The sequence below is a fragment of the Copadichromis virginalis genome, linkage group LG17 (assembly GCF_057382275.1).
Source record: "Copadichromis virginalis isolate Kocher_CV1m ecotype Utaka linkage group LG17, C_Virginalis_male_GT1.1, whole genome shotgun sequence".
NCBI classification, from domain to species: domain Eukaryota; kingdom Metazoa; phylum Chordata; class Actinopteri; order Cichliformes; family Cichlidae; genus Copadichromis; species Copadichromis virginalis.
In genome coordinates this window covers 7,086,577-7,114,294 of record NC_140634.1, presented here as the reverse complement: position 1 = coordinate 7,114,294, position 27,718 = coordinate 7,086,577, and the positions used below count along the sequence as shown (strand labels likewise).

Below are 27,718 nucleotides of genomic sequence, written 5' to 3'. Positions count from 1 at the left end.
ACCATCACATAAAACATGACAATTAACATCAAGTGTCGGAAGACTACACGGTGCATATTTTGAACTTTTTTTGGATTCCAAGTTGGTGTTCCTAGAAAGACAGAGGAGTAAATTCCCAAGAGAGATCAGAGTCACAACCGGTCTTACTGCATCAGTATTCAGTGTGTGTCCCTCGAATGAACCCAGCTGGATAGCATCTATCATATCTATTACCTGGCTCTATCACCACGAGCCATGTCATCAGGGGCTTAGAGTGACAAAATGCAGGTTGCCAAGGATAGAAACCTTCTGGCTTCTTCGAGGCTTAGGTAGCGTGTTTAATGTCCAACTTTGAACAGAAACAGCCGAATTTCTGCAGCAACGTTAGCACCTGGGATCTTGAGATTCAGTTGCTGCCCTGGGAATGAACCCACATCCGTCAGCTGCTGACAACAAGGGCGACAAGGACCAAGAAGTGTTTGTCAGCTTTGAGCTTGTTTCATCCCATTAACCTGAGATGTTACCTGCAAAGCATGTTGAAATAAAAAGCAACACCTTCGCCCCAAACACACACATGTCATTTGAACAGGTCAGTTTAAAGCTGCAGTGTATTGATGAGACTGCAGCAAAGTCCTCCACACAGGCTCACGGGTTTCAGTGGGGACGCAAATGGTAATGATATGGAGATGGGAGTCCAGTACCTCTGCTGGACAACCGCCAGAAATCTTCAAGTTTCATACCTGCTATCTGCCCCAGGAATGAACCTGACTGCATTACATCAATCATATCCATTACCTGGCTTTGTCAGGGATGAGTCAGGGGATGCAGAGGTTGAATGATACCACAGGGTGCCAGGAGGCTCCCAGGGTGGCAACTTGGCAAATGCCAAGGTTACGATCACCTTGCTGTAACATCAGCAGAGAAGCAAAGGAGAGAAAGCGAGAGGGATCGAAAGGAGAAAAGACGAGAACAAGTTAGAGAAGGAAAGGGGACGAAGTTTGGGTGACTTGGAGAGATGGCTATTCCCTTTCTCTTACTGTTAACATCAGCAGCACACAGAGGGAGACGGGCGCGATCACATTTCACTCGACACTACAGGCAGACCCTGATGCTGTGTACTGTAGCTAGTGGCTCATTAATGATTGATGAACAGGCATTTGCTTGTACTGTACAGCAGTAAGTCAAAGTGATGACCACTAATATCTGACTGATCAGGTGATGATGCACATTAGCTGGATGTTTAACATGACACATCACTGATCCAGGTTGTCACTGGATCCGGTTCTTGATATCATAAAGGACTGCTTTATTTCAGTGGAACCACATCTGCCCCCGTCTCACCCTCTGTCTAGCATCCTCCTCTGTCACACCAACCCTCTGCATGTCCTCCTTCACTACATCCATAGAGAATCTTCTCTGTGGTCTTCCTCTTCCTCCTTCAGGGCAGCTCCATCTTCAACATCCTTTACCCAATATATCCCTCTTCCCTCCTCAGGTCCTGCCTGTCTTACTTTCTCCACTCTTACTTTGTAAATGAACCATCTACTTTTAGTTAAGCAGATATTTAATCCCCCTTTTTTCTTGCTGCTATTACCAACATATCTGTGCTCACCCTGACCCCTGGAAACACCCTAAACTCACCTCTTTCACTGAGTTGTTGATATTTAACTCACCGTCTTGTAAGTATTATGTGCCAAACTCTGGGAAACTATTCAAAGGCTGTGTTGTCAGGATTTTTTGTTGTTTTTTTTTATTTAATATATATATATATGAGCATGGTTCAGTTAACAAACACTCTATATTCTGTGCCACTGATATTTACCTTAAGTTCAAGTTCAAAAGAGTCAAAACAAAAGCGCATAACATATGCAAATGGGATGTTCGCATACTTCTGTTTCATCTTTTTTGTGACACCTCCGGGGGTGCACACGTGCATCGTAATTATTCTGTACACCTTGTTTTGAGATTTAATGGCACCATTATAAAGTGGTAGTGATGTGCAAGAGCACTGAGGGGAAGCAAGCTGCACGTTAATGCTCTGCTGTTACGTCTCTTGGCAGATTACCAGCTCCGGACGAACTAAAGGGCACAGACGCTGCTAGACGAATGGATATTTTCTTTCTCTGTCTGTCTTCGTCTCGCCTCCATTTCTCCAGATTTCTCTCTGCAGCGGACAGCAGAGGACAAGTGCAGGAGGACAATTTTTTTTTCCTTCCCCTTACACTGAATAGCAACAGGACGTCATCCCTTCCTCTAAAACTAACTTGACTCAGACGGGAAAGTGTGGTGCAACACCTCTGACCTGTAATTTCTATTTCAGATTCCTCCGGTCTTCAGTAAAGCGTAAATAATAAACTGAGCCTCACTCTAAATGAACATGGAGGGCTCATTTAGAGTGAAGTTTCTGGACTCATTTTTTTCTAGTTTTCTTCAGAAAGGGAAAAAACATGTTATTGTAGTTTTTGAAACATGGTCAATTTGGGCTGCTCAGCTTGTCCAGTGGCTTTCTGCTGAGTACTATGTAATCTGACTGATTATGTAGTCCCAGTGTACAGCAGCTGTGATTGTTTATCACCACTTGTTATTTCTTTAAGGGCCATAATGTTGCAGACTGGTGATTTTTCTCTATATTGAAAAATGCCAAGTACTCAAGTTACATGTGGTTCCAGGCAGGATCTTAGCTTCAACACAAAACCAGTCAGCATCTTTAACATTCGTCTTTCTCAATCACTCCTATGACCCGTCCTTCATATTCAGTGGTTGATTTTTGAGGTTGATGTTTTTTTTCTAGAACCTCTGTGTTAAGATATAATAGAACATTAAGATATAATAGAACCATACCAAATATAAAAACATCTATTTATAAATAGACGCAGGCATTGCCCCCAAAAATGCCTGCGTCTCATCAGCCCTAGCACTGTGAACTCCAGTGCACTGAAATTAACACCAGCAACCAGATCAATGATTAATAAGGCACAATATTGTCAGAGGCATCGGCAGTGTAACGCGACACCGTCGACACACTCTCATGGGGCCTGTAACCTTGTCCTTGTGCTCAAAATCAGCTTCCAGCTCTGAGCACATACTGAAGGAATGAAAAAGGTGGGGGGGGGGGGTTTGGGGGTTTCTTTTTTTTTATCCTTATATCTGTTGTTTATACTGTAATCACTAATCACTGCCATGTGGAAAGGAGACTTTAAAGGAAAACAGAAGGGGGTACAAAGGTAAAATTAACCTGAAGAGAGTTTGTGTGCAGAATGTGAGAATATTGACAAAATGGTGAAGAATTCTTTCCCCCAGGATTCTTCTCGACTCCCTCTACTGTGCACGCTTTTCACCACATCAGTTCAGCTGCATTGCTAACAACACAGAAGAGTCCTGAGTCATTTTTACCATGTTTGCTGTTAAAACAAAAACATACTATTACAATCAGTCCTTTTCTTTTTTCATGTGGAGACCTGTTTGAGACCCCAGTGACGATTTTAATAGATCTGTGTTATGTGTTTTGATTAATTTATCAAGGACAATTTGTCCATAGGGAACAAAGGGATATATTTGGAAATAAAACATTTTGTATCTTGTTATGGGATATCAGTGTTTTGTTTGTTTGGTTGTAATTTTTGCACATAGTTCCTTACTACATTGGTCAAGCAAATTTTAATATTTGTGGGTGAAATAATGTTTGCCAGCTCTGAAATGTAGATCAACAATCTGTCACATTAGTGAACAGATCTCAGATTAGTGCTCCATTATTATTCTGAGTTAACGGCATAAAGGCGCTACATTAAGGTGCAATTCTTTTAAATGATTAGTCTGACATTTTGTGAAATATGCTAATAAATTCTTGCGGGACGTTAGATGAGGTAATTGATGCCATTCTCATGTCAGTTTGCTACACGGACCAAAAAAATTAAAGGAGCATTTTGAATATACATGAGATTTCAGTAGGAAAAAAACATGCTGGATATCTATACTGATATGGACTGGGTACTGTTTCAAATGATGCAACATTGTTTGATGGAAATGACAATAATCAGCCTACAGAGGGCTAAATTCAAAGACACCCTGAAAATCAAAGTGAAAAAATTACACGGTAGGCTAGTCCATTTTTCCAAAATTTAATTTCAGCAACTCATAACGACACTCATGAGGTCCCTTTGTAGAGCTCTGACAATACCAGAGGATGCCCCTAATGAGATGATGGTTGGTGCCCTGAGAGCTATCTTCCCAGGTCTCGACTGGGGCACCACTGAGCTCCTGGACAGTCTGGGATGCAACCTAGTGGCACTGGATGGATGGAAACAAAGTCCTAGAGGTGTTCTATTGGATTCAGGTCAGGCAAAGGGTGGGGACCAGTCATTGGTATCAGTTTTTTCATTTTCCAGGAAGTGCCTGCAAACATACTGCCCCATGAGGCCAGGCTATGTTGTGCACCAGGAGAAACTCAGGACCTACTGCACCAGCATATGACAATCGGACTCCACGGTGCCGGGCACTGAGCACAGGGCCAACTAGCAGACGTCAGCCCCTCAAAGCCACTCTCATGAAGTCTGCGTCTGATTGTTTGATCAGAGACATTCACAACTTGTGACCTGCTGGAGGTCATTTGGTAGCTCTGGCAGTGCTCGTCCTGTTCCTCCTTGCACAAAAGACCAGATATCAGTCCTGTTGATGAGTTAAGTCCATTCCAGCTCTCCTAGAGTAATTGCCTGTCTCCTGGAATCTCCTCCATACTCTTAAGACTGTGCTGGGAGAAACAGCAAACCTTCTGGCAATGGAACATGCTGGAGGAGCTAGACCACCTGTGGCATCACTGTAGGGCCCTGGTATTGCCTTGTGTTACCAGTAGTATTACCGCAGACCCTAGCCAAATGCCAAATTAGTGGGAAAAAAAACAATTAGTGGCCTCCACCCCTAAAACCATTTGTATTTGGGGATTGTCTCACTGTTGCCCCTCCTGTTGTTAATTTCATCAACACCAAAGCAGCTGAAACTAATTAAAAACCCTCTCTGCTACTTAATTGACCAGGTCAATATCTCAGAGGTTTAACTGACTCGATGCTGTACTCTGATTAAAAAGTGTTCTTTTGTTTTCTGGCATGTTTTGGTTGCCTGGGGTTAGGGATAATTGTTATCTAGTTAGACCACAGACAGCTAAGTAGTCATTGGAATAAATGTATGCAACATGCTAATGCATAGCGTTAAGCTAGAAGAATTGTGAGTAGAATTTGAAGGGCCGCCATATGCATCTTCACGTCTCACCCACAGATGTTGTTTGGCGTTTCAGCAATACTGTGTTCAAAATGAAGCCTACTTTTGGAATCAAACGAGAACTCCATTCAAATGCAATGTGGGGAAAGTCTTAAGCAAACAGGATGCACCTGAACAAAGTTAGGAGGGCCACAGTACAAGGTCTGAATATTTTAGTAAATCAGAATTTGGATTTTTTTTTTGTTTTATTCTTCAGTGGAAAAAAACGTGTTTTTACTGCAGTGTAAACTTGTGGACAAGAATGACCACTTTATCCTTTTAAGATGAATTTAACAACACGATACCAAGCAGAAGAGCGGTCTGAATGTCTTTCAAATCCAGTGTATAGCAGAGAAACAATTTGTCCAGTTTTTGTATTCTTTCTTCTGTTTAGCTTGACAGAAAAGCTCTGAATCCTCTCCTCCCACACAGTCCTCTCTCCTCAGTATCAGAACTGCCTCCCAGTTCGCTCTGTTCACCTCTTCTGGCTGTCATGCATGGGTTCACAGCCAGTCATTTCTACTGTATAGGCCACTGCAGGTCAAAAGGCAAACTTATGTAAGTAAAAGTCAGAGGATTTCTGTGTGTTGTCAAAATCCAGCAGGGTCCATGCTATTTTATTTTTCTCAGTGTGTGTGTGTGTGTGTGTGTGTGTATTGAAAGAAAGTGGTGCTGGTCTATGCCAGCCCCCACAGATCACTGTGTTGTGCATTGTGCCTTCAGCTCGCTGTCCATCATCACACCAACAATGGTTAACTGTGTGACCCTTTTGTCTCAAGGCAGCAGCCTGTGCGTATGTGCGGACAGATAAGAGGCGTTACTGACTTACATACGCACACACAACAGAAACACAATGCAAGGCCATTTTTTAGGTTATTCTGTAAGTGTTTCGCAAACACGAATGACCTTTTGCATCTTCTACTCTGATTCTGTCCTTGCGTCTTAAAAGTATCGAACGAACTTTTCCAAAAGGACGAAACATGATTGCTTTTGCGATATATTTTTTATATATATATTTATATATATTTATATTTCTGGAAACAAGAAGGATTAAATTATACCAAAGCTATATTTTCAGCAGCATAGCGTGGAGTTGTCCAATTCAGAGAAAAACTCACGTAGACATATCGACAACCTAGTTTAAACGATTGCAAATGCACTGAAATTCTATGACTGGCCAGGCTGATGCAATGGATTTAATTTCACTGATTTTTCTTCGTCTCAGCTTTGTGAGGAATGATTATGGCTTATTATCTGAGCCAGAAATAGCCCACATCTAATAAATTCAAAGTGCCGAGACTACAGATGACACCTCCAGCTATGCACCGCGGTTAAATTAAAAGTGTATTTTTGTAAAGTCTCAGTATTATTTAGAGAAGTGCAATAGTGGTAGTTTTGGTATCTTAATGAGTTTTATTGTAAATTTAAAAATAAATCTGGATTAATGCATGATCTGAGTAATGAGCCAGTAGGTCAGTACGAGTGTCACACCAACTGGATGTTGTTCTCTAAAGTTTAGTTAGGCAACGCAAAGAGACGTGCCATGGTTCCCACAAGAAAACTGTCAGCAGCTTAACAAGACCTCTCATAAGAAGCATCTGTGATCAAGGTGATCTTCTGCATCCTCATTCCAAAGATTCTGGACCATCTTTTCAGGATCACCTAAAGCTTTAAGCAAATCATGGCTATAAGATGAGCCTAGTGCCAAAAGGAGAATTGGAATGAGAGCTTTCAGATTCAACAGCATATTTTGACCAGCCAAGTATCCCACACGGTGATGTGACCCATGGGAAGTTTTTCCCAAAAGGCACCTTCTGAAGTTTTCACCAGTGGATTGCCAGAAAGTAAATAAAACGTCCAGTGTGCCAATGCTTGTTTCTGCTACTCTATGTGATAGACATTAAATTTGCCTAGTTTTGTCACTGAAACTATAATATAGCCCATGAGATTAATGCTCAGAGTTGGTTATTAAAAAACATTTTTGATAAACAAAAAGATTTTAGCTTCGCATTGTGTCACTTGGAGTGGTTGAAAAGGTGATTCTATTGCGATTTTTAACAAGGCTTAAATGTGGTTTCTTCAGAATCATCTCCCGTACTTTAAACTGTAAATTAAAAAGCACAAAACCATCCAATATGTACTTTGAGGGATTGTAACTCAGAAAATATTCACATTTTTAAGGTAAAATTTCACATAGTTATGTCAAAGGTAATGAAATGATTTTACTTTGAAGAAAAATGTTGATTCTAAGTTGGCTAGGTGGGAGGCACTGATTGATTTTGATTCATGAAATAATCCTTACTTATAACGTATTTGCTTCTTGAGGCCAGTTCTGCCATGCTGTCATGTTGTTCTTGTTGGAAACACCTTAAATAGACTGGATAAATGCATTCCCATACACAGCTCATACACACAACTTTCCTTATGGATCTCTGCATTTCCTGTTGGTTCCAAGTTTAAAGTCCAGATGCCCTTTTTTTGCCTTTCCTCTAAAGCATACTGGCTATTGTTTTTCAGATTCCCTTAGAGTGCCATCAGAGTAAAATGTGCCCCTTGCATCACCAGCTGTAGATAAAACTACCATGAAAGCAGCTGAACGTGGGTTTGTCCAACAGCACAAGATGTAGCCATGAAATTTTAAGTGTGTAGCTGACATCAAATAAAGACTCAGTCTGAGCACAGCCATGAGCCAATCCTTTATCTAATAGAGAAATAATGAATACTGAGTAGGCTATTCATGGCTGAGAATGTGAACAACATGTTGAAAATTGTTGTGGCAAATGTGATGCCATCACAAGATAGTGGGTACAAAATCAGAACTGGAGACTAACTCCTATTATTTAAGCCTTAATCCAGCAAGATTTGCATGATCTTTTTTTGGTGGTATCAAAACTCTAATGCTCACCCTGGCTGCCCACCTGGACAATGAGAGAAATCCATGCAACAAAGCGAGACTAAATGAGTCTGCAAAGCTTGGTGGTTGTTCTTTATGACCTCCACGTTATTTTAAATGAATGTTTTACAGTACACAGTGGAATGCGATGCCGTGACGATATCAAAAATCTCGATTAACACTGGTTTAAGATAACAAAGCGCCGCGAGAGTCACAATTAAGACAGTACAGTGTTGATGCACAAAAAACACAAGTTATTCATACATTCTAAAGTGCTGTGATACAAGTCTCCAACAATCACATTTGACAGGCTGCCACAAACACTATACCTCCGCAGCATGAATTTTGTTAAATTATTATTAAACCGAGGCAATAAAACTCCCAAAGAATCCCTCGTATTCATCATCCCAGAAACTGCAGAGGCAATATTTTCACATATACACGAAGATCATGAGGATGGGGGATATGAATCAAAAATTATAAATAGGATTTTGTTCATGTTCATACTGTCCCATTTCTTGCAGATTCCATCTTATTCAATTTCCATTTCATCCATTCAGATGACACTCTCATCCGCAACTACGAGAGCCTCAGTGAGCAGGTAGTGGTCAGATGTGTGGTCCCTGGTCAGTTATCACAGATGCAAATCACATGCATAAATTTGAATGTGCCGCCCTCCAAATGAGGACTCAAAAAACATTACTTCATCTTTTAGAGAACAAGATGGGTTTGTTTGGTTGTAGGCTTACAGTTCTTGGAATTGATAGACAGGGAATAGCTCAAAGTTCATTCATGGACTTTACTCCTGCTGTAGGTTAGCTGTACTCAGTTGTAGCTTGCTTCTCCTGTGGGATAAAAATTGTGCTTGTAATTTATCAGAACTGGCTTAAATATTTTTTGTTGTTGTTCTGTGTGTCTTCTCCATGCTGTTTAGTATTTGTCCTGTGAGAATGGAGTAACATTTACCCACTATAGATAAAAAGCAGACCATCACCATGTGTTCGGTTCTTCTGGCATTTTCCATTTTTGCATCCTTACTCACAGAGATCTGACTGCCAATAACTAACGTGTTCACTAAGAATATACTACACACTCAACTATTTTATCTCGTACGCAGTCTGCCGAAGCATGCATGGTATGAATCTGTGTCTGGGCATAAAGCCAGTTCTAATTTAGTTGAGCCAGTGGGCAAAAAAAAGCTTTATTGGGGTTGCATCTCATATAAGGTTAGCCAAACTGGAGGTAGTCTCTCTTCGAGCGTGACGGTCCATATGTCCTGAAACAGTGAAGATGTGCAAAACCCGGTCTACAAACCGCCGTCCGTGCCTCGTCCTCTCAAGAAGGATCACCACTACAGAGTATATCCCAACACCCACAACTGCAGCTCCACCTCCAGCCAGCAAAACCACTCCAGAAATGTACATGTCATTAAGGGCTTGGCCAGGCTTTGGCATACGGTTGGCAAGGGCCAGATGCAGTAGAACCCCTCCACAAATCAACAGTGACAGCCCGGTAATTAAAACCACTAGAAGGTCCGATAAACCGCCGCTCTTTAGCATGTCGATCCGCTGTCGGCTCCGAACGCAATTCATGTCCTGCACAGCTGAGCTGAGAAGTTGTTTGAGCAGGACTCCCAAGGCTAGCAGGCACAAAGCTGTGCCCGTGCCGAGCCGCCACTCACTCGAGACGCTGGTGGTAGTCGAAAGAAGGCCGACGCCCCCAAGTCCGCAACCCAGGATGAGAATCACAGCGACACAGTAGCAGAGGAAAGACTTCCCAGGATCTCTGAACCACCACAGCTCCACTTGTTCCTCTAGGATGCTGTGCTGAATCTGTGCTGGGTCTGCTGGACCATTAAGGCCCAGTTCAGGACTCCTGGCTTCCCTTGCGGGGGGAAGGTTGTCCAGCTCCGGCATTGTAGTGGTACTCCCAGCCTGCTGAAGAAGGATGCAACCACCACAACGAGGGAATGAGAATCCACAGGGTTACTTTGGTCCTTCCTAAATCTACCAAAGGTTACTGCAGGTCAATCAGGACAAGCAAGAGATTCCAGAAGCTTTATGGGGGAATTTGCTCAAAATTATCCAGAAATTTTTCGATTTTTAGCAGATCTAAAAAGAGGTTAAATGTAATTCCCCAAAAATGTTCCAAAAAATTTTACTGAGATCAGTGTATTGTATTTTATCCACAATGGTTTGTACTCAAAGGTTCCACAAAGTTAGTTTGGATGTATTGTTCCTGAAAATTCATGGAATTTCTTGTAGTTTTTCTTGTAGTTAACACCGGATACAGAGTCAGATCCCAGTCATCCTTAATGCGTTAGTTTCTGAATCAAAGAATCCACACATCGGCAAAAGTGTTAGTTGGTAGCAGTCACCTGGAAGACAAGACATACAGTTCATTCAGTGCTGTAGGTGGCCTCTCCAGCTCACTTAGTTAGATAACTGTCTTACTAACTAGTACATAGATTCAATTCCTAACCAAACAATAAGTCACAGCACAGAAATGCATGGATAAGAAGTGCTCGTCTATCATTTCTTCCCCAAGCACAACGTGGAGAGGAGTAATAGCTTAACCTTCAGATCAATTCAATTCAATTCAATTGAATCTACACAGCACCAAATCACAACAACAGTCGCTTCAAGGTCCTCTAACCACCCACGTTCAACAGTGTCTGGCTAAACACAGGCTTATATACGAAGACTTTACTTCTGTTTCTTCCTTCTTGTTTTTAAGGGTCTCTTTGTTTTCCACACCCTGAAGGATGTGATCAGTACAAGATAAGTTAAAGAAAAACTTCAGACCAGCTAAAAATCCTCTGCATGCTGAGCTCCAGAGATTGAAGTTCTTTGCCTCCTATTCACCAACAAGTTTGTTTTTTGTTTCTGCTCTTTTATTTTCTGACACTGTGTGAAACCTGAGAAGCAACAAGCACAAACAGTGTTATTCAGCTCGGTGTCAAGTTTCTCTTTAAAAATTTTAAGTTTGTGTAGATTTTGCAGCAACGGATAAAAAGCAGACAAATTAAAGACACGTACACACACATATACACACACAAAGTTTCTATGTAAAAAAAACTTGGCGTGCTGACACCGGCAACCTTTTCTTTCTCTCGTTATCACTATGGTAATGAGTTGCCACTACAGAGGCGGCTGGATAAAAGGAGCATCAGCTGTCGATAGAATAAACAATTCCTATCCACGCACACACTGAAAATCAAACAGCTAATCCACAAATGTCAATTTTCGTTCTTTTCATCCTTCCAAACAGACACCCACACAGCCTCACTTGACGAATCTTTCTATTACCTTGAGTCCAGTAAATCTTCTTTTCCTTCCTCACATGCACTGTTAACACAAATTGGAGTAAACCCCCCAAATCACCACCAACCCTTTATTTAACCTTCTTGCTGACCTCAGCACATTTAGCGTCCACACTGTAGTTTGTAACCTCTTCACACACCCGTAACACAGTTATGTAAACAAACAACAAGCAAACAACCTCAAGGTTATGGCTCTCCACAGCTTGTCTTTCAAAAAAAAAAAAAAAACTGTCTGCGGCTTTATTTCTATCAAAGTCACAGGCCCACGCTGTCCAACAGAAGCTGACAGTAGTCACAGTTTGTCCTCAGCGGTCGTGGATCCAAATTGAAATTGAAATCGCATCTTTGAATCCCCCCACACACACACACACAGACACACACGCTGTTTGGAAAAGACTAAACAAACATGCAAGATCACATTTCTTGTCAGTATGGACAGGTACCGCCTTGTATCGAGGTGGAGCAGTTATACCGTGACACGGGGAGATATGAGTTGCATACACAAGGTGTGAAATGAAGAGTGAGGTAATTACAGCCGAGGAGGAGGGTGTTTATTGGCAACATGCTGTTCTGGAAGCTTTTCACATCCTGTATCTGGTGGAGTGCTGTGTCAGTATGTGTGTGCGCGCGCGTGTGTGTGTGTGTGTGTGTGGTTGGCTTTTTTACAGTTGTAGATAAGTAGTTAAAAGAAATGCTATAAAAAGAACATGTGACTTATCACGTTTAATCATATGATAAGCCTGTGCATGTTTCACTGAGTATCTGCATTTGTTTTCGCATATGTGCACGTGTGTGTCTCTGTGTGTGCACCTGTGCATGTATGTTGAGTCACTAATTAATCCCAGCTGATTTGAGCTCAGTGTCACTGACAGGTGAGGCCAAAAACACAGCACAGTCACTGAGATGAAGAAACATATGATTTAAGGTGAAAAAAAGAAAGACGCTACAACGCCACCCAAAGCTGTGAAACTATCCCTTTGATTCCTGCTGAACTCGTTTATGAGACATTATTTATACTCTTTCGTTAAGCTCCTAGTAACATGAAGCGCGTGATCAACAGGGCGACAGAGCGAGAGGCACCGGCACGTGACACAAGATGAAACTGAACCCTCGATGACGCGAGTATATCTTACTTCATGTTCTGTTTTTCGCAGTCGAATCCCCACAGAGACAAAACACAGACACAGAACTGCTGGGCTGTGTCTGCCTTTCTTCTTTTTATCACTTATATGACCTCTAAACCCTGTCATATCATCCGTGTCTTATTGGCCTCATAAATATCTCCACAAAAGCACTGACTCACTGCCTAACTCTGTGCTGGCCTCCTTTTAAGAAATAGAAAAGAAGTAGAGAGGCACAAATAATTTACACAAACAAATTATTCAGTTTTTCCACTGTGCTCTGCTCAAGTCACTAATGTCAAAAGTTGACTTTTTTTTCTTTAGTAAAAGCTTGAAATAATCTTTGGTTGTCAGTCTGAAACCTTGATACAGTCTGACACAGATTGTGAATGAGGTAGGGCCATCTCCTCATGCTTGAAAATTCAAAAAGATTTTGCGGCACTGCTGTTGCCCGAAGTCATCTTCATCCCACTGTTTTACACCCGTGCGCTAAAACCTTCAGTGCACCATGTCTAACGATGAATCTTCACACCTTTAGCCGTCGATTCACACTCCCACAACTCTTGGCATATTCATAAAATATAGATCCGCAGATGCACTACTGCCGCTGACTGTAAAACTCAGCGAGGCTGAGTTGACAAGCAGCATTATTGAGAATCTGCTTCATCCCTTCATTTGGACTGACAATCCCGGCACTTGTCGTGACCTATGAATGTGGCAGGTACTTGCATATCAAAAATGTGCTGATTATAAATCAGCACATCTTGATGTCTAAAGTAGCTTATAAAGGCATTTGAAAGCTACTCTAGTGATTATTATTTAAATTTATCAGAAGACACAGTGTCTGAAGACCACCGTAGATGGCTGTCTTTTAAGTGACAGGAATAATAAGTGTGTCATGGACACTCAGCTCTGCAGAAGTACTGACATGATTGAAATGGGCTGACACTACCAGTAAAAACATTCTCTGTACTGCTAATGCAACCAAAACTTAATTAAAGTCATTAAAAATCCCAAAGACACTGTAATTGTAAACCCCGGACACAGAGTATCATCCTCTTTCTCTTTCGCTCTCTCCGTCTCTGCTACGTTTTCAGCCCACAAGGTCACAAGAGGAGCTGTGCTTTAGAGTAAAATACAGTATACCTCACTCCAATTACCTGGGAAGCTTTGGGACTCCGGTATTCCCGCCTCTGTTATGTTGGCCAGCTGAATTCATTTCACCGTGCCTCGTTTTACTGTTGATGAGGGGTTCTTTTTAAAGTTGGATGTCAGGATATCGTATGCTAATCAGAGTGCCGGTCAGCAGAGTTTGATAGAAGAGAGCAAAAGCATCCAAAGAAAGTGAAGTAGGCAAAATTTTGCTTATTTTAAAAATGCAAAGAAAGAAAGAAAAATGCAGGGACTCAGGTGGGAGAATGAAAGCGCAATAACCCCAAAATGAAGTGGATGTTTGAGTGCTTGGCAAAGGTGCAGTGCAGAACGTGGTAGCTTACAGCAGATAAAAGCATGCGTTGACATCCAGGGAAGCTCGGACTGGAATGCAATGCGTATTACGTTTTGACTGTCAGAGGAAAAAAAGAGAAAACAGCTTTATTCAGGTAAGCACAGCACAATGGGAAGTGGCTTGTATGCTGTTTAAAAAAAGCTGAAATATTGTTTGCCAGGCTGTTGCAACTTCTGTGAATTCATTCTGGAGCACACAGACTGGAGGGGAAGAGGAAGTTTGGGGCTCAAAACCAAACTTGTTGTGCTATAGACAGCCTTTCCTTCAGTATTTGCAGTTCATTTGCTTTCCTCTAAATTATGTTCACTATATTTAGAGGTTTTTTTTCCAATCTTCACATCCTCTTACTGCAAAAATGTAGAACAAGGCATCAGTGCCAAATAATCAAAGCGAAAATATGTCAGAAAAAAGATAGATCCTTCTGCTCCTGCTGCTGAATTTCCTGCTGTGTGCATTTTTTATCTGAGGACGGCAGGACGGGCTGAAGGGGAGTCCATGGGAGATTAGACGATGTGTTGCTGTGGTGACAAAGCAATGCTGTACTTCCTGTCTCCCCCCCCCTTTTACACTCGCACCCACCCTCTTCTCCTCTAGTCAGGCGTTGATTCTCTTGGCGTCCCCACGGGCGAAGAGAGGGGTCAGGGTTGGCTCCATCTGTCTATGTGATGGGCATCGGTGCCAAGCGCCACGGGGGCTGGAGGGAGAGGAAAGAAGACTTGTGCGGAGTGGGAGGGTAACGGATGTTTCTGAGCAGTCATCTGGGACTCCGAATGGGGCTGAAACTGGGCCTGGGGAGTGGGAAAGGGGTTCAGGGAAGTGGATTGGGGATAAGGGCGTTAGAAGCAAAGGGACAGAGGGAAAGGCTAGGGGCTAAGGAGAGTGCTGAGACTTCACTCTTGTTCCTGGTATAACAAAGGTGGCTGGCAAAGAAGAATGATGCTGAATAGGTCTTTATGCAGGCAAGCTGGATCTTTCGTCTGTTCTCTAGTCACAATGGACAGGCAAGACACTCGGGGAGCCTTGCTGTGTCCGGAACCAGTGATGAGACAATGGCAGAGTCAGTATTACTGTCCTCACTCTGCCAGGCATCACAAGGGAAAACCTAAGAGAAAAAGAAAAGACTTTTACAGGAGCTGCACATACTGTTCTTTAACCCTATGGTTCACTTTAAAAGCACTTACACGTTCATTCCTCTCCTGTTCTGCCACTGAAATTCAGCTTCTATCCCTCTAATGGCAAGCAAATCACTGTGTTCAAATGTTAAAGATGCTTCAAGTCTACAAACCGGTGCGTGATCGTCAAACTGATTAACGAGCTTAATTAAAATCTTGCACATTATCAAGGAACGGAATACCCAGATGAACCCCCGCAACACCGCAACCAGAACTACGTTTCTTTTTCAGAAACTAATGGTTTGTTTTCAGCTACTGGGGTTTTAAAGATGGCAGTGTGGGTTGGATTTAACTAATTCTATAGCTGGTGGATGGACTACCATGAAATTTACTGCAGGCATTCATTTTCAGTTTGTCCAGCGCCACCCGTCAGGATGAACTTTTGGTCCCGGGTGAAAAGTCTCAACAAATGAGAAGTGGTTCAAGTATCATCTGGGATGATTCATGATGAATCTGTCGATGCCTTAAATTTTAATCTTGTGCCATTACTAATTAATTACTCTAGGTGTGATTAAGCCCAGAGGGAACACAGTGGAAGTAGTTTGATGTGATTCCTGGAGTGCTGCAGCGAGAAACTGCTACAATCACACTTCAGCGTGCGACTGTACCTGGCTTCGGGACCTTTGGGGTGGACAGGGACATTAATCTAAGTGGTAAGAACAAATGTGAATGGATTGCAGTAGTTGTGATTAAAGAAAAAGTGGTTTAATACCAGATATGTTACTGCAAAACAATGTTTCTCGATTGGATTCCTCCATCAGCTGCCACAAAGGTCATCCAAATGACCGTGTACGTGGTCGGTAGCTATGTATAGCAAACAGATCCTTACCACCCTCTGTCCATCTTGAATGTATTGTGTCTCAAAGTAAAATGGAGATAATTATGCATGGCTTCTTGTCTTGATTATTTGTTATCCCTTATTCCTCTGCCTGAGCAAATCATCCCTGGATCGCCTACAAATGATCCGGAATGCCTCTTTCACGCACCAGGTCCCATGGGATATAGATTTTGTCTTCCTTACACTGGCTCCCCCTAAAGTTTACGCTTCAGTTAAAACTTTTGGTAAGCCCTTTCAGAGCCCTCCATGGTCAGACAACTCTGTATGTCAGTGAATTACTACAACCAAACATAACATCTAGATCCCTGAGGTCTGTGATTTAGGTTAAAGACAAAAAAATGGTGACTGTGCTTTTGAGGTTGTGGCTCTCTCATACCACAATACCCAAATTCAGTTTAGATTTAAGTTCCTTGTTGTTCCTTCACTTTTTTATAATCCATTTAACTGGGCTCTTCTTTTAGCATAATCTTCTACCTTTATGGGCTATTGAGCTACACGTTTCCGATGTTTTGGCAGATATACCGCAGTAATTTCCAAACTTTTGGGATGAATAAGTTGTTGTTTTCTTACCTCATCTATTGTCAGAAACTTTGGCTAATTGCCAATCCCTTCTACATTAATGGCATTCCCAACTGCTCCACCTGCACTTTGTTGCTAATTAGCTAGCGTTAATATGGCTAACGTGAAAATTTGTCGACATTGCAATCTGATGCATTAGGCAGCTTCACAGAGCAGCTAGTGTGGCTGCAGACCTTCAGTTGTAAGCGATATTAATATTTTTAGATGCTTTAAACTTCCCATTTTCATTCTCCTCCTTACCCACTGCCTCATCTCAGGTGATTTTCTTCCTTCCCAAATGAGCTTTATATCTCAGCTTATGACACAATATCACCCTGACTGGCACGACCAGCCAAGACCTTCCCCCCTGACACTTTATCCACAACCAAGCACACACACTCATCCCCATCTGCTTTCTTCACACTCTTCCTTATCTCCATAGCTTTACACACGTTTCCTCCCTTTTTTCTATGCCTCTCATATCGTTCTCTGTCTCACTACCAGTGCTCCTCTGTGTGGCTACTTCTTATCTTTTCTGTCTGCTCGGGTATTGGGATGTTGTGAAGGCAGAGATGTGCATGGGGTGTGGAGGGGGGATTACTCACAGAGGTCCCTCTGGATTCAGGTAAAAGCCTGTTTGACTCAAAGCCCCATGCAAACATGTGTCATGCACACAGCTACCGGGACCTTTTTCCCTGTTTTGGTGTTTACATTGTTTTCTCCTTGAAATTCTGATGCTATTCTCCCTTCAATCATTCTTGTATTCACATCCCATCATTCACAACATTAAAAAATATGCCAATTCATCAGCCTCGGTAAAACTGCTGAGTATTGTTAATCCCCAACGCGAACACATGTTAACAATCAAAGCCAAAACTCGATTTGCACAAATTTGTTATCTGGAATATGGTGTTTCTCTCTTTTTAAATAGACTTCTTCCTCTCACTGGAAACACTGCTGTTGACAAAAATGTAGACCAGTCTAATTCAGCTTAGCAGAGGCTCTGGATCTCACTCAGCCGGTACGATGGGAGCCAAATGGGGCTTTTAAACACTGAGCGCAATTCAAAATGGCTCGAATATTTCTGCTTCTGTCAAACTGGCTCCTTTACCATGACTCCAGAAATCCAGATTTTTTTTCTTTCTTTCTCTTTTTTTTTTTTGAAAGTTGAAGGAAATTAACTGAATGACGTGCATAATGACTAAGTTGTGTAATAACCCTCGGTCCCCGAAGTGGAGGAGTGTTGATTAAAAAAGAAAAAAGGGAAGAACCTCTGTCCAGCCGGTTGCTTTCCCTTGTCATGCACAGCTGCAATATTAAAACGCTAATCAAATCACCAATTAACATGCTGGTCCCCTTCTGCTTCACTCCCGCTGACGATGGAAAAGGCTCACCCCCACCTCCCCATCTTCTGTCTTTGTTTATTTTAACCCTGACCCTTTCCTCTTGTGGGTTTTAAAGGTGATTTTCAACATATTTTAATTTGATATTGGCTGTCTGGTGATGATAATTGTAATGAATGAGATGGCTGTCTCAGTGTCTGGCTATTTCCTCACTACCTGAACTGATGTCTCCATCCTGCAGCTGCACGTTGTGGCTGAACTTTTAATACAGATTTTTAGTCTTAGGTGACAGGAATTTTTTTTGACATCTATGTTCCCCGGAGGATGAAACCTAACAACTATAATGAGCTCCCAACTTTCTCTGTAGTGCCTATATGAGGAGGACACCTGCGGTTAAGTGAGATGTTCTAATGACTATTGTATCGATAAGATTGAAAAAACACTGATGCCCCCACACTTTTATATGCTTAATATTGTAACGTTCACAAGAACCAGACGGTTGGGGTCTCAGTTTGTCCATTTATTCGGCACATAAGCCAGCGGGTTGTTAACTCAGGGGGAAGCGCTCTCGAACTACACCTCTCTTCAGCCTGGCACACACACAGAACAACCAGGTCCCCCCCACCCCTTCCTGTACACCACCCTCACTACTTCCTGCAGCCCAACCAAACATGAATCTTAAAGGAACAACAACAGTGTGCAGAGAAAACCAACATGTCACTGTCCAGTAACACTTAACCATCGTTACACTGCCCCCCCAGCAATAAGTTCCTCGTCCCCGAGGGAACGACACAGTCTCTGAGGCGGGGCGGTAGCCTACGTTCCCTCCTTGACCTCCTGAGCCCCTGAGGAGGACGCGGAGCTTCGGGGCTTTGGGGTGAAGAGTCCGAGGGGGGGGAACGCAGCCCCGGTCGGGGGCCCCTCTGAGCAGGGTCATGGACGCTCTGTACACGTCCCTCTGGAAAGGAGGGGAGGGACTGTCCTCTGTAGGGGGCCATCCGGTCTCTGTGCAGCGCTACTATCCTCCCCCTAGGAGGCAACTGCACCCTGTAAACAACCTCCCCCACTCGCTCTAGGACGCTGCAAGGCCCCACCCAGCTGCTATCCAGTTTAGGACACCGTCCCTTCTTCCTCTTTGGGCTGTAGACCCACACCAGCTCCCCAGCACGGAAGTGCCTCCCTTTAGTGGTGATGTCGTAATTCCTCTTTTGGCGCAGGCCTGCCTTCGCCAGCTGCTCTCGGGCGTAGGAATGTGCAGAATCCAGCCGGTCCTGCAGCTTCCTTGCGTAGTCCCGGCCCGGTGGTGCCTCTGGCGCGTCCGGGGGTTTCCCAAAAGCCAACTCTGCAGGAGTTCTCAGCTCTCTCCCTAACATGAGCAGGGCAGGCGTACATTGGGTGGAGTCCTGCACTGCCGACCTGTAGGCCATGAGGGTAAGGGGAAGATGGTAATCCCAGTCCCGTTGGTGTTCTGAGGTAAGGATGGCTAGCTGCTGGGCCAGCGTCCTGTTAAACCTTTCCACCAGCCCATCGCTTTGGGGGTGAAGTGGGGTGGTGCGGGTTTTCTTAGTCCCAAGGCGTTCACACATGGCAGCAAATACCTTGGACTCAAAGTTACGCCCCTGGTCACTGTGGAGGGTCTCTGCTGTTCCAAAGCGGCTGAACATCCCCTCCACTAATACATCAGCGACCGTCTCAGCCTCCTGATCTGGGATGGCGTATGCTTCCGGCCACTTGGTAAAATAGTCCATGGCCACAAGAACATAGCGGTTTCCTCTGTCTGTGCGAGGAAATGGGCCCATGACGTCCACAGCTACTCGCTCCATTGGGGCTCCTGCTGGTTGCTGCTGAAGCTGAGCCCGGGACTGGTCTTGTGGCCCTTTGTGTGAGGAACATGCATCACAGCTGCGGCAAAAGTCCTCCACATCCCTCCGCTGTTGACCCCAGTAATAGCCCTGGCGGAGGCAGCGAAGAGTCTTGGAGACCCCAAAGTGGCCAGAGCCAGTGCTCCCATGGCAGGCTCCCAGCACAGCTGACCTCAGCGACCTTGGCACCACAACCTGCCACCTCTCCTCCCCCGTGGCAGGATCCTTCCAGGCACGCTCCAACACCCCCTCCTTCAGCCTGAGAGCTGCAAACTTGGCCCACAGCCCCCTGGTACAGATGGAAAACCCAGTGACCTCATCCCAAAGGGGTTGCTCCCCCTTCTCCAGCCACTGCAGGACCGGCAGCAGGTCTGTGTCTTGTTCCTGCCGTGCCCTCCACTCCGCTGCATCCACCACCAGAAGAACCCTGCAGGCGAGCTGTGCTGCTCCGTCTATTGTCGTGAGTTCCCGCTCTATTTCCTCTCGCTTCTCACAGTAACGGCAGCCAGCTGCAGCACATGGGCGGCGAGAGAGGGCATCTGCGTTAGAATGGTGCGTCCCTGCTCTGTGCTCCACGGTGAAATTGAAGGCTTGGAGCTCCTCCAGCCAGCGAGCCACCTGTCCCTCTGGCTCCCTGAAAGACATCAGCCACTGAAGGGCAGCATGATCAGTTCTGACAACAAATGCTGTGCCGCACAGGTAGTATTTAAAGTGTCTCACCCCCGCCACCACAGCCAACAGCTCTCGTCGTGTGACACAGTAGCGCCGCTCGCTCCTGTTCAGGACCCGGCTGAAGTACGCCACCACCTTCTCCCCTTCCGGTCCAACCTGCGACAACACCGCTCCCAGCCCCACATTACTTGCGTCAGTGTCCAGGACAAAAGGCAGGGCGGGGTCAGGGGGGGCAAGGACTGGGGACTCTGTCAGCGATCTGCGGAGGGTGTCGAACGCCTGCTGACAGTCCTGGGTCCAGATGAAGTCACGGTCCTTCTGCAGCAGGTGGAAGAGTGGTGCGGCTATGGAGGAAAAGCCCTTCACAAACCTCCTGTAATAAGACGCCAGTCCTAGGAAGCTTTTGAGCTGTTTCTGGTCTGCTGGTGTGGGCCACTCGGTAATGGTGTGAATTTTTTCCTCCAAAGTGCTGATGCCCTCACGACCCAGCTTGTGGCCCAGAAACTCCACCTCCCTCCTCATGAAGTGGCACTTGTCGGGATGCAGCTTCAGGCCTGCAGCCGCCACCCTCTCCAACACTTGTCTCAGGGCATCCAGGGCAGCATCAAAGGAGCTCCCGTGCACTAGAAGATCATCCAGGTAAACCAGACACCGTTGCCGTGGGACGCCAGCCAGCACACTGTCCATGAGCCTCTCGAAGGTCGCAGGAGCGTTGCAAAGGCCAAAACTCAGGACTTTGAACTGCCATAGTCCCCTGTTAGTGCAGAAGGCTGTCTTCGGTCTGGATTCCGGGGACAGTGGCACCTGCCAGTAGCCACTCCGCAGGTCCAGGGTGGAAAACCAGGAGGACCCGGCTACTAAGTCGAGGGACTCATCAATCCTGGGAAGGGGGTAAGAGTCTTTCTTCGTCACTTTGTTGAGTGGTCTGTAGTCCACACAGAAACGCATCCTAGGACTTTTTTTCTTAGGCACCATCACCACCGCGGAGGCCCACGGGCTATCAGATGGTTCTATGATGCCCGCCTTCATCATTTCACACAGCTCCCTGTCTGCAGCCTCCTGATGAGCCAGGGGCAGGCGGCGGGGGCGCACTTTAATAGGCTGGGCATCCCCGGTCTCAATGACGTGCTCTACCAAGTGTGTCAAGCCAACATCACTTTCTTTCAGGGCAAAAATGTCACTAAACTCTTTTAGTACCTGCCATAGACTCTCTTGCTGCTGTGGAGTCAGCCCCTCACAGTTCTTTGACCAGATACTCCTCACTGCTGAGAGCCTCTCCTCCTCCTCCGCTCGCTGTTCTGCTGGCGGGTCTGCAGGGGTCTCTGCGGTGGAGGTGGACGCCGCGGCAGATGCTGTGCAGACCGGGGGAGGAATAAGCGGCACCTTCTTCCCATCAGGGAGTACGAGGAGGCCTTTGCCTAAGTCCAGTACACCACCAATGGCTCGTAAAAAATCCAGCCCAAGGATGCAGGCGTCCTGCACGTCAGCCACCCAGGCAGCATAAGACACACCGAGGTCCCCCACCTTGAACTGGAACACTCCCTTCCCTCTCATTGGGGCCAGATCACCGGTCACAGTCTTAAGTTGCACGTTAGTCGGTTGTACAGCAGCTCCGGTTGGGACAATATCGGGTCGGACCAGCGTTGCATTGGATCCCGTGTCCAGCAGGGCCGTACAGGACACCCCCGCAATCGTCACTGGAACATGGCAAAAGCCGCCAACCTGGGTCCAGCCCACAGTGATGGCCGCACCGGGTGGAGGTGGCGGTGGTGTGGGGATGTCGTTCTCCCAGACCCGTGTACTCCCGCCTACACGGGCCCGTGGGCGTTTCCCTGAACCGCTGCAAGCTTGGGGCACTGCCTGATGAGGTGTCCGACTTGTCCACATCCCCAGCAGCTCTGAGGTCGGCGGTGTGGGCCAGCCCGAGGGGAAGGCGACTGCAGCGAAGCTGTCTGCACCAAACTGCACAGGCCCGCTGGCGTCTCCATCTGTTCCACAGGTGCTGACACAGCCCTCACCACGTGTGCGTCGTCAGCGCCCCCAGAGGATCCTGCAAGCATCTCCCTCTCCAACGCTAGCTCCAGGGCTGCACTGTGTGGCCGGCCGAGCAAGCTGAGTTTGCATGCGGAGCTCTTTAGGGCTCAGGGCCTGCAGGAACTGGTCCCGAGCTAACTCCACCTGCACTGATGGTGGCATGCTGTCATACGCCCTCCGGCAAAGGCACTCGACTTCATGGGCCAAAATGCGGAGGGGCTCACCTGGCAATCTGCGTCTGTTGTGGAACTCCGACCTCAGCAGAACTGGTTGGTTATACTGCCCGAAGCGCCTCTGAAGTGCTCCGACCAGAGCATTATAATCTCCCCTCTGCTCCTCAGTCAGCAGCAGCAGGCATGCAGCTGCATCCTCACACAGGCACAAAGCCAATTGGAGAGCTTTATGTTCCTCTGACCAGCCAGCTGCAACAGCTAACAGCTCGAACTGTGCGATAAACACTTCCCATGGCGTCTTGCCGCTGAACTTAGGCGTTTTTATATTCGCTGCAGCTTGCTGGGCGCCGCCATGTTTGTTTACATCACGTGACGGCGCGCCAAGCGAGGTCGACTCCTTCCCGCCGGAATCGCGGCCGCTGTGCGAACAGTTCCCGAGCCTAGTCAAACCTGGAGAAAATCCAGCCTCGGCAGACAGCCGCAGCGCCGTTTCCCTCACTCCATGGGCAGGCGAGCGCGGACGAACCTCCCTCTCCTCCCTCTCCTCCGTCTCCTTCTTAATCCTGCCCGGCAACATCCTCGTCTCGTAACGGCAAGCGTCGCCGGCAACAGGGTCTCGGGCGTTCTGGGGTTCTTTTTTCTTTCTTCACTTCTGACACCAATGTAACGTTCACAAGAACCAGACGGTTGGGGTCTCAGTTTGTCCGTTTATTCGGCACATAAGCCAGCGGGTTGTTAACTCAGGGGGAAGCGCTCTCGAACTACACCTCTCTTCAGCCTGGCACCCACACAGAACAACCAGGTCCCCCCCACCCCTTCCTGTACACCACCCGCACTACTTCCTGCAGCCCAACCAAACATGAATCTTAAAGGAACAACAACAGTGTGCAGAGAAAACCAACATGTCACTGTCCAGTAACACTTAACCATCGTTACAATATGAAACTAGAGCGAGCAGCTTGCTATAATGTTTATATATATCACAGACAGAGAGCCAGCAAGAAAACTGATACATGCCAGAGTATTGATAAAGTTTCAAAAATCTCTCCCCATGCTCTCCTTCATCTCCTCTTCCCCTCACTCCCTTACCAGTCACAACAGATGGCTACCCCTCCTCTGAGCCCGGTTCTGCCCGAGGGTATCTTCCTGTTAAAATGGATCTTTGTCTTCCCATCGTCGCAAAATACTTCCTCCTATGAGATTGTCAGATCATTGGCTCTTTATTTTATTACATAAATTGTACTTGGGCTTGATCTGTAACTTCTTGGAGTCTCTACTGCTCGCAAGTACCTGGAAAGCAAATAGCCTTCCCATCACTGTCGGGTTTTTTTAATAGCACCGTTCTAGCAATAGTAAACACATGTTAATGTGTTAACCAGTTAAAAACAATGACGCAAGTGCTAAAACACCAACATGTTAGCAGTGGATTTAAAGCTGCAGTGCTGATCACGAAGGGAAAAGCAGCCCGTGGATCTACAGCGGCTTCATTAAACTTAAACATGCCTCTTTGTCAATTCAGTCTGTTATAGAAGTAAATAATTGATTGATTCATATATAATGCCAGCAAGCTCCAGCGTAGACTGCACTAACAACATGGTATTTTTTTTATAAGCTGCGTAAGTGAAAACCTGAATCATGTTTGGAAATGCTATTAGTCTCATCTTTTAAAAAGGTGGGACCTCCCACTGATGAGACAAAAGTGGATCCTGCCAACATGATGTGAGGGTTTCAGCGGGAGAAACTGGTAAGGAATACAGGATGCTGACACTCAGCTATGTCTGTGTGTGCAGTAAGCATTTTCTCACTGATAAGTTAGAAATCAGTGTCATTTTAAGCTTACTGTATTTCTGCAGGCTAAGCTGAGGCATTTTTGACATTATTCAGCTTGTGTTACAGACGTTTTTCAGAATGATACGAGTGACACTGTTTTGACTGCAAGTGCCTTCGCTAACCACAGCAGAATGCTTATATAGCTAACATTAACTACCAGCAAAGATTGCCAAAATAATCCTCTGATGTGGTGAAATCTAATATTTTTAGCCAGCTGCAGTCATTTTGCGAGTGATTCAGCCCTTGATTGTGGTGCCCGCTGTTCTCCCCTCCAGTGGAGGTGGTGTTCAGAGGTAAAGCACTATCTCTACAAGCTGCTGGTATGGATGCGTGTAGATGTAAAAACAATCTTGTGCAAACAGCTTAAAGTTATGATCGTCAATTTGATGCAAGTACAAAAGGAAGAATTGCCTTTTCTGAACACAGTCTGGCAGTTTAGCCTCATCTCACCCCTTTATGGAATTCATTATGCTTACTGATGGATGTGTATTATACCCAGGGACAGGAGTGGATGTAGTCATTACAGCTGCTACCGATGCCACACTACATACCTGACTGTGTGCATCTGCTGACGGTGGAGAAAGGGGGATATTTAAGATTCTTGTCTGATACTCTACTCTGATTTGTGTGTTGTCTCAAAGCCAACACACAAACACATACAAAAAACGCACCCTGTGTTGCACGGTTATCCACAGACTCAATCACTGACTCACTTTGTTTTTCTCCTTCTTTCATCCTGCACTCTGTGTTGACTTCAGGCTCTTTCTTAACGAGGTCTATCACATGTTGTTTTCAGCCTGACTTGTTTTTAAGAGTTAGACCTCATCTTAAATGATCCTTAAAGTGCTTTCGGTGTAGAGAGACTGACAGTCAGCATGTAACCTCGGCTCATTTAGATGCCCTGCCATGATTCATCTTCGGCCTTTAGATTAGTACCAGCAGATCAAGAGGTTATGAGCAAAGCAGCAGGGGTCATGCCTGGACAGTCTATTGATCTGTTGCAATTGCGAAGGCTTGAATACAGCTACAACACTCCCTTTCTATGTGGTTTATGGATTTTCCACAATGCAGCAAAACTGATAGCTGAGTATATGACAGCAGCCCTATGAAGTGATGATCTACAGCGTATCTGAAGCCCTATGTGTTTGATAACTGTGGACCAGCCTACCAGAGCAAAGGTTAGTGGGTATGGCATAATGTCAATATCTTTTACTTCCTTGTTTTCCTCAGTATAAAATAGACAATTTATTCTTCCGGGAAAGTCCAGAAAGCATACGAGCATGACAATGCAACTATTGTGGGAAAAGTGACACCAATATCCAGGCACCTTACATCTACATACAATGGATTTCTTTAAGAAGTAGTGCTTACATCTATCATAAGGTAGATAGATAGATAGATAGATAGATAGATAGATAGATAGATAGATAGATAGATAGATAGATAGATAGATAGATAGATAGATAGATAGATTTAGTCTTTTAGTTAAGTCCTTACAAAAGCCAAGAGAGAAAAACACTTTTAAAAAGAGACACGGATACTGACCTTTATATGATAACACTTTAACAGTTTAGTATACAACTTACTAAATTGTTAAATATTTTGTTTTTTAAAAATAAAGGTGCTATGTCCGTGACACCAGCCTGCACTACTGCGCAGATGAGCGCTATTATTACTATTATTATTACTGATCGACAGTGACCTTCTTTTATAATCCTTTTTATAATACTGCTGTTCATTCGGGAATAAAGGAACGTGAATAATGTAGCAGTTACAAAAACTCGCATGTAAGTTTTTAAATAAATCGGATTTAAGAAAAAAAGCCCTTTGTTGGTAAAAAGTTGAAACTCTTCTGTGTTTGGAGCTTGTTTATTAGAAGCCACTCTTACCTGTGCGCTAAGCTGTTCACACTGAATGCCTTCAGCTCCGCGCAGTAGCTGCGCTCGATTTCTTTTCAGTAATTCCCAGCTCGTTGTCCAGATCATCAAAGTCCCACAGCCGTATGTCGCCGCATACCTTCAGCCGTCTTTTGGATGAGAGGGTCCAGAGCAATGAATGTGCCGTGGGTGCCGCGCTTCCCCTCCTTTCGCTCTCGGTGAAAGCCCACAGTCTCTCTGCCTCTCCGCCGGACGGACTTCCCCCGTTTAATGCAGGTGTGGCCGCGCACGGCGACAGGGGACGCCGATGGGAGGGGACAGAGAGTCAGCGAATCGACCTCCGCACTGCCGTGGGTCCCCAGAGGGAAACCAGCACATGAAACGAAGGACGGCTGCTCCTGATAAATAAAAGATTCACTGTGATTGTGGTGGAGGGCTGTCAGGTTTACAGAGTAGTATTGGTTTAACCCTTCCAGTCCACAAGGAGGCGAAAAGTCTGCTGATCAATAGATTAATCAATAACTGTAGCTAGTGTTAACAGATTGATATAATATTAATCTAACTGATTAACATTAGGGCTATAAGGCGGTGCACTTGTTGTTTTTCTGCCATTCATCACTTAGCAGTGACATAACGTGATTGATTCTGAGACAGAAAGCAAATTTCTGAGCAATTTCTATTGCTGCTCCTGTGGAACTCTCCATCATGCTGATGTTTGTGCGCTATTGAGCGCTTTAACCCTTGTATGGTGTTCGGGTCTGTGAGACCCGTTTTCAGTTTTTCTCAAAAGAAAAATTAAACAATTAATTATTTTTTCAACCTGAAATTCATTGGCTTTGGCTTATTTTCTGTGAAGAACATAAATCCGAACTAATTTTCAATGACCTCATACTGTACCTCCCCCCACGCATTTACATTACATACAAGGTGTTCGGGTCCACTGGACCCAGGTCTAATAAAAGTGTTGAAAGTGCAGGTCCTGTGTTCCCACACTCTGTCTTCCTCCTTTCTGGTGCTGCTGATAGTGTTTTCTTCCCCTCCTGCTCCCGCACAAAGTTGCAACATTGTTGAAAATTCAACCATCAACACCGTCTGCTCTGACATTCCCACACATTTTACCCTCTTTCTTGAGGGATCCAAATTTTATTTTCTCATACCCTGTCCCACCTGCAAATTAGGGGCATAATACTATAAATAAGACTTTGCCAGTGTGGTTCTTTATCACAACTGATCAAGATGGCAAAAGATTATCTGCTGCGAGGGCCATCCAATTGATTTTGGAAGAGA

General features: G+C 45.0%; 2 protein-coding genes across 5 annotated transcripts in view; one reads left to right on the top strand and one right to left on the bottom strand.

The window, feature by feature from the left end:
* The window catches only part of ap1m3 (adaptor related protein complex 1 subunit mu 3), a 35,822-nt gene extending 32,254 nt beyond the window's left edge, over positions 1 to 3,568 (top strand). Inside the window, exon 12 of the mRNA XM_085437806.1 lies at positions 2,040 to 3,568. Coding sequence (XP_085293932.1) covers positions 2,040 to 2,062 — 23 coding nt within the window. The 3' untranslated portion in view covers positions 2,063 to 3,568. The remainder of the gene's footprint in view (positions 1 to 2,039) is intronic.
* A 4,630-nt stretch (positions 3,569 to 8,198) lies between these two features.
* Positions 8,199 to 26,761, bottom strand: tmem125a (transmembrane protein 125a). 4 transcript variants are annotated; one of them, XM_085437809.1, is made up of 3 exons: positions 26,444 to 26,761; positions 14,652 to 15,174; positions 8,199 to 10,499 (listed from the first exon to the last, which is right to left on the bottom strand). In XM_085437809.1, the coding sequence occupies exon 3, from the start codon at positions 10,036 to 10,038 to the stop codon at positions 9,340 to 9,342; it is 699 nt and encodes a 232-aa protein (XP_085293935.1). In that variant the 5' UTR covers positions 10,039 to 10,499; positions 14,652 to 15,174; positions 26,444 to 26,761; the 3' UTR covers positions 8,199 to 9,339. The 4 variants fall into 4 exon arrangements, with proteins under 4 accessions (XP_085293935.1, XP_085293936.1, XP_085293933.1 ...); XM_085437810.1 differs by lacking the exon at positions 26,444 to 26,761 and adding an exon at positions 23,814 to 23,889; XM_085437807.1 differs by lacking the exons at positions 14,652 to 15,174; positions 26,444 to 26,761 and adding an exon at positions 13,726 to 14,641.
* Between the last annotated feature and the right edge of the window lie 957 nt (positions 26,762 to 27,718).

Coding starts and splice junctions, on each gene's coding strand:
- tmem125a (XM_085437809.1), bottom strand. CDS start 10,038: ATGCCGGAGCTGGACAACCTTCCCCCCGCAAGGGAAGCCAGGAGTCCT.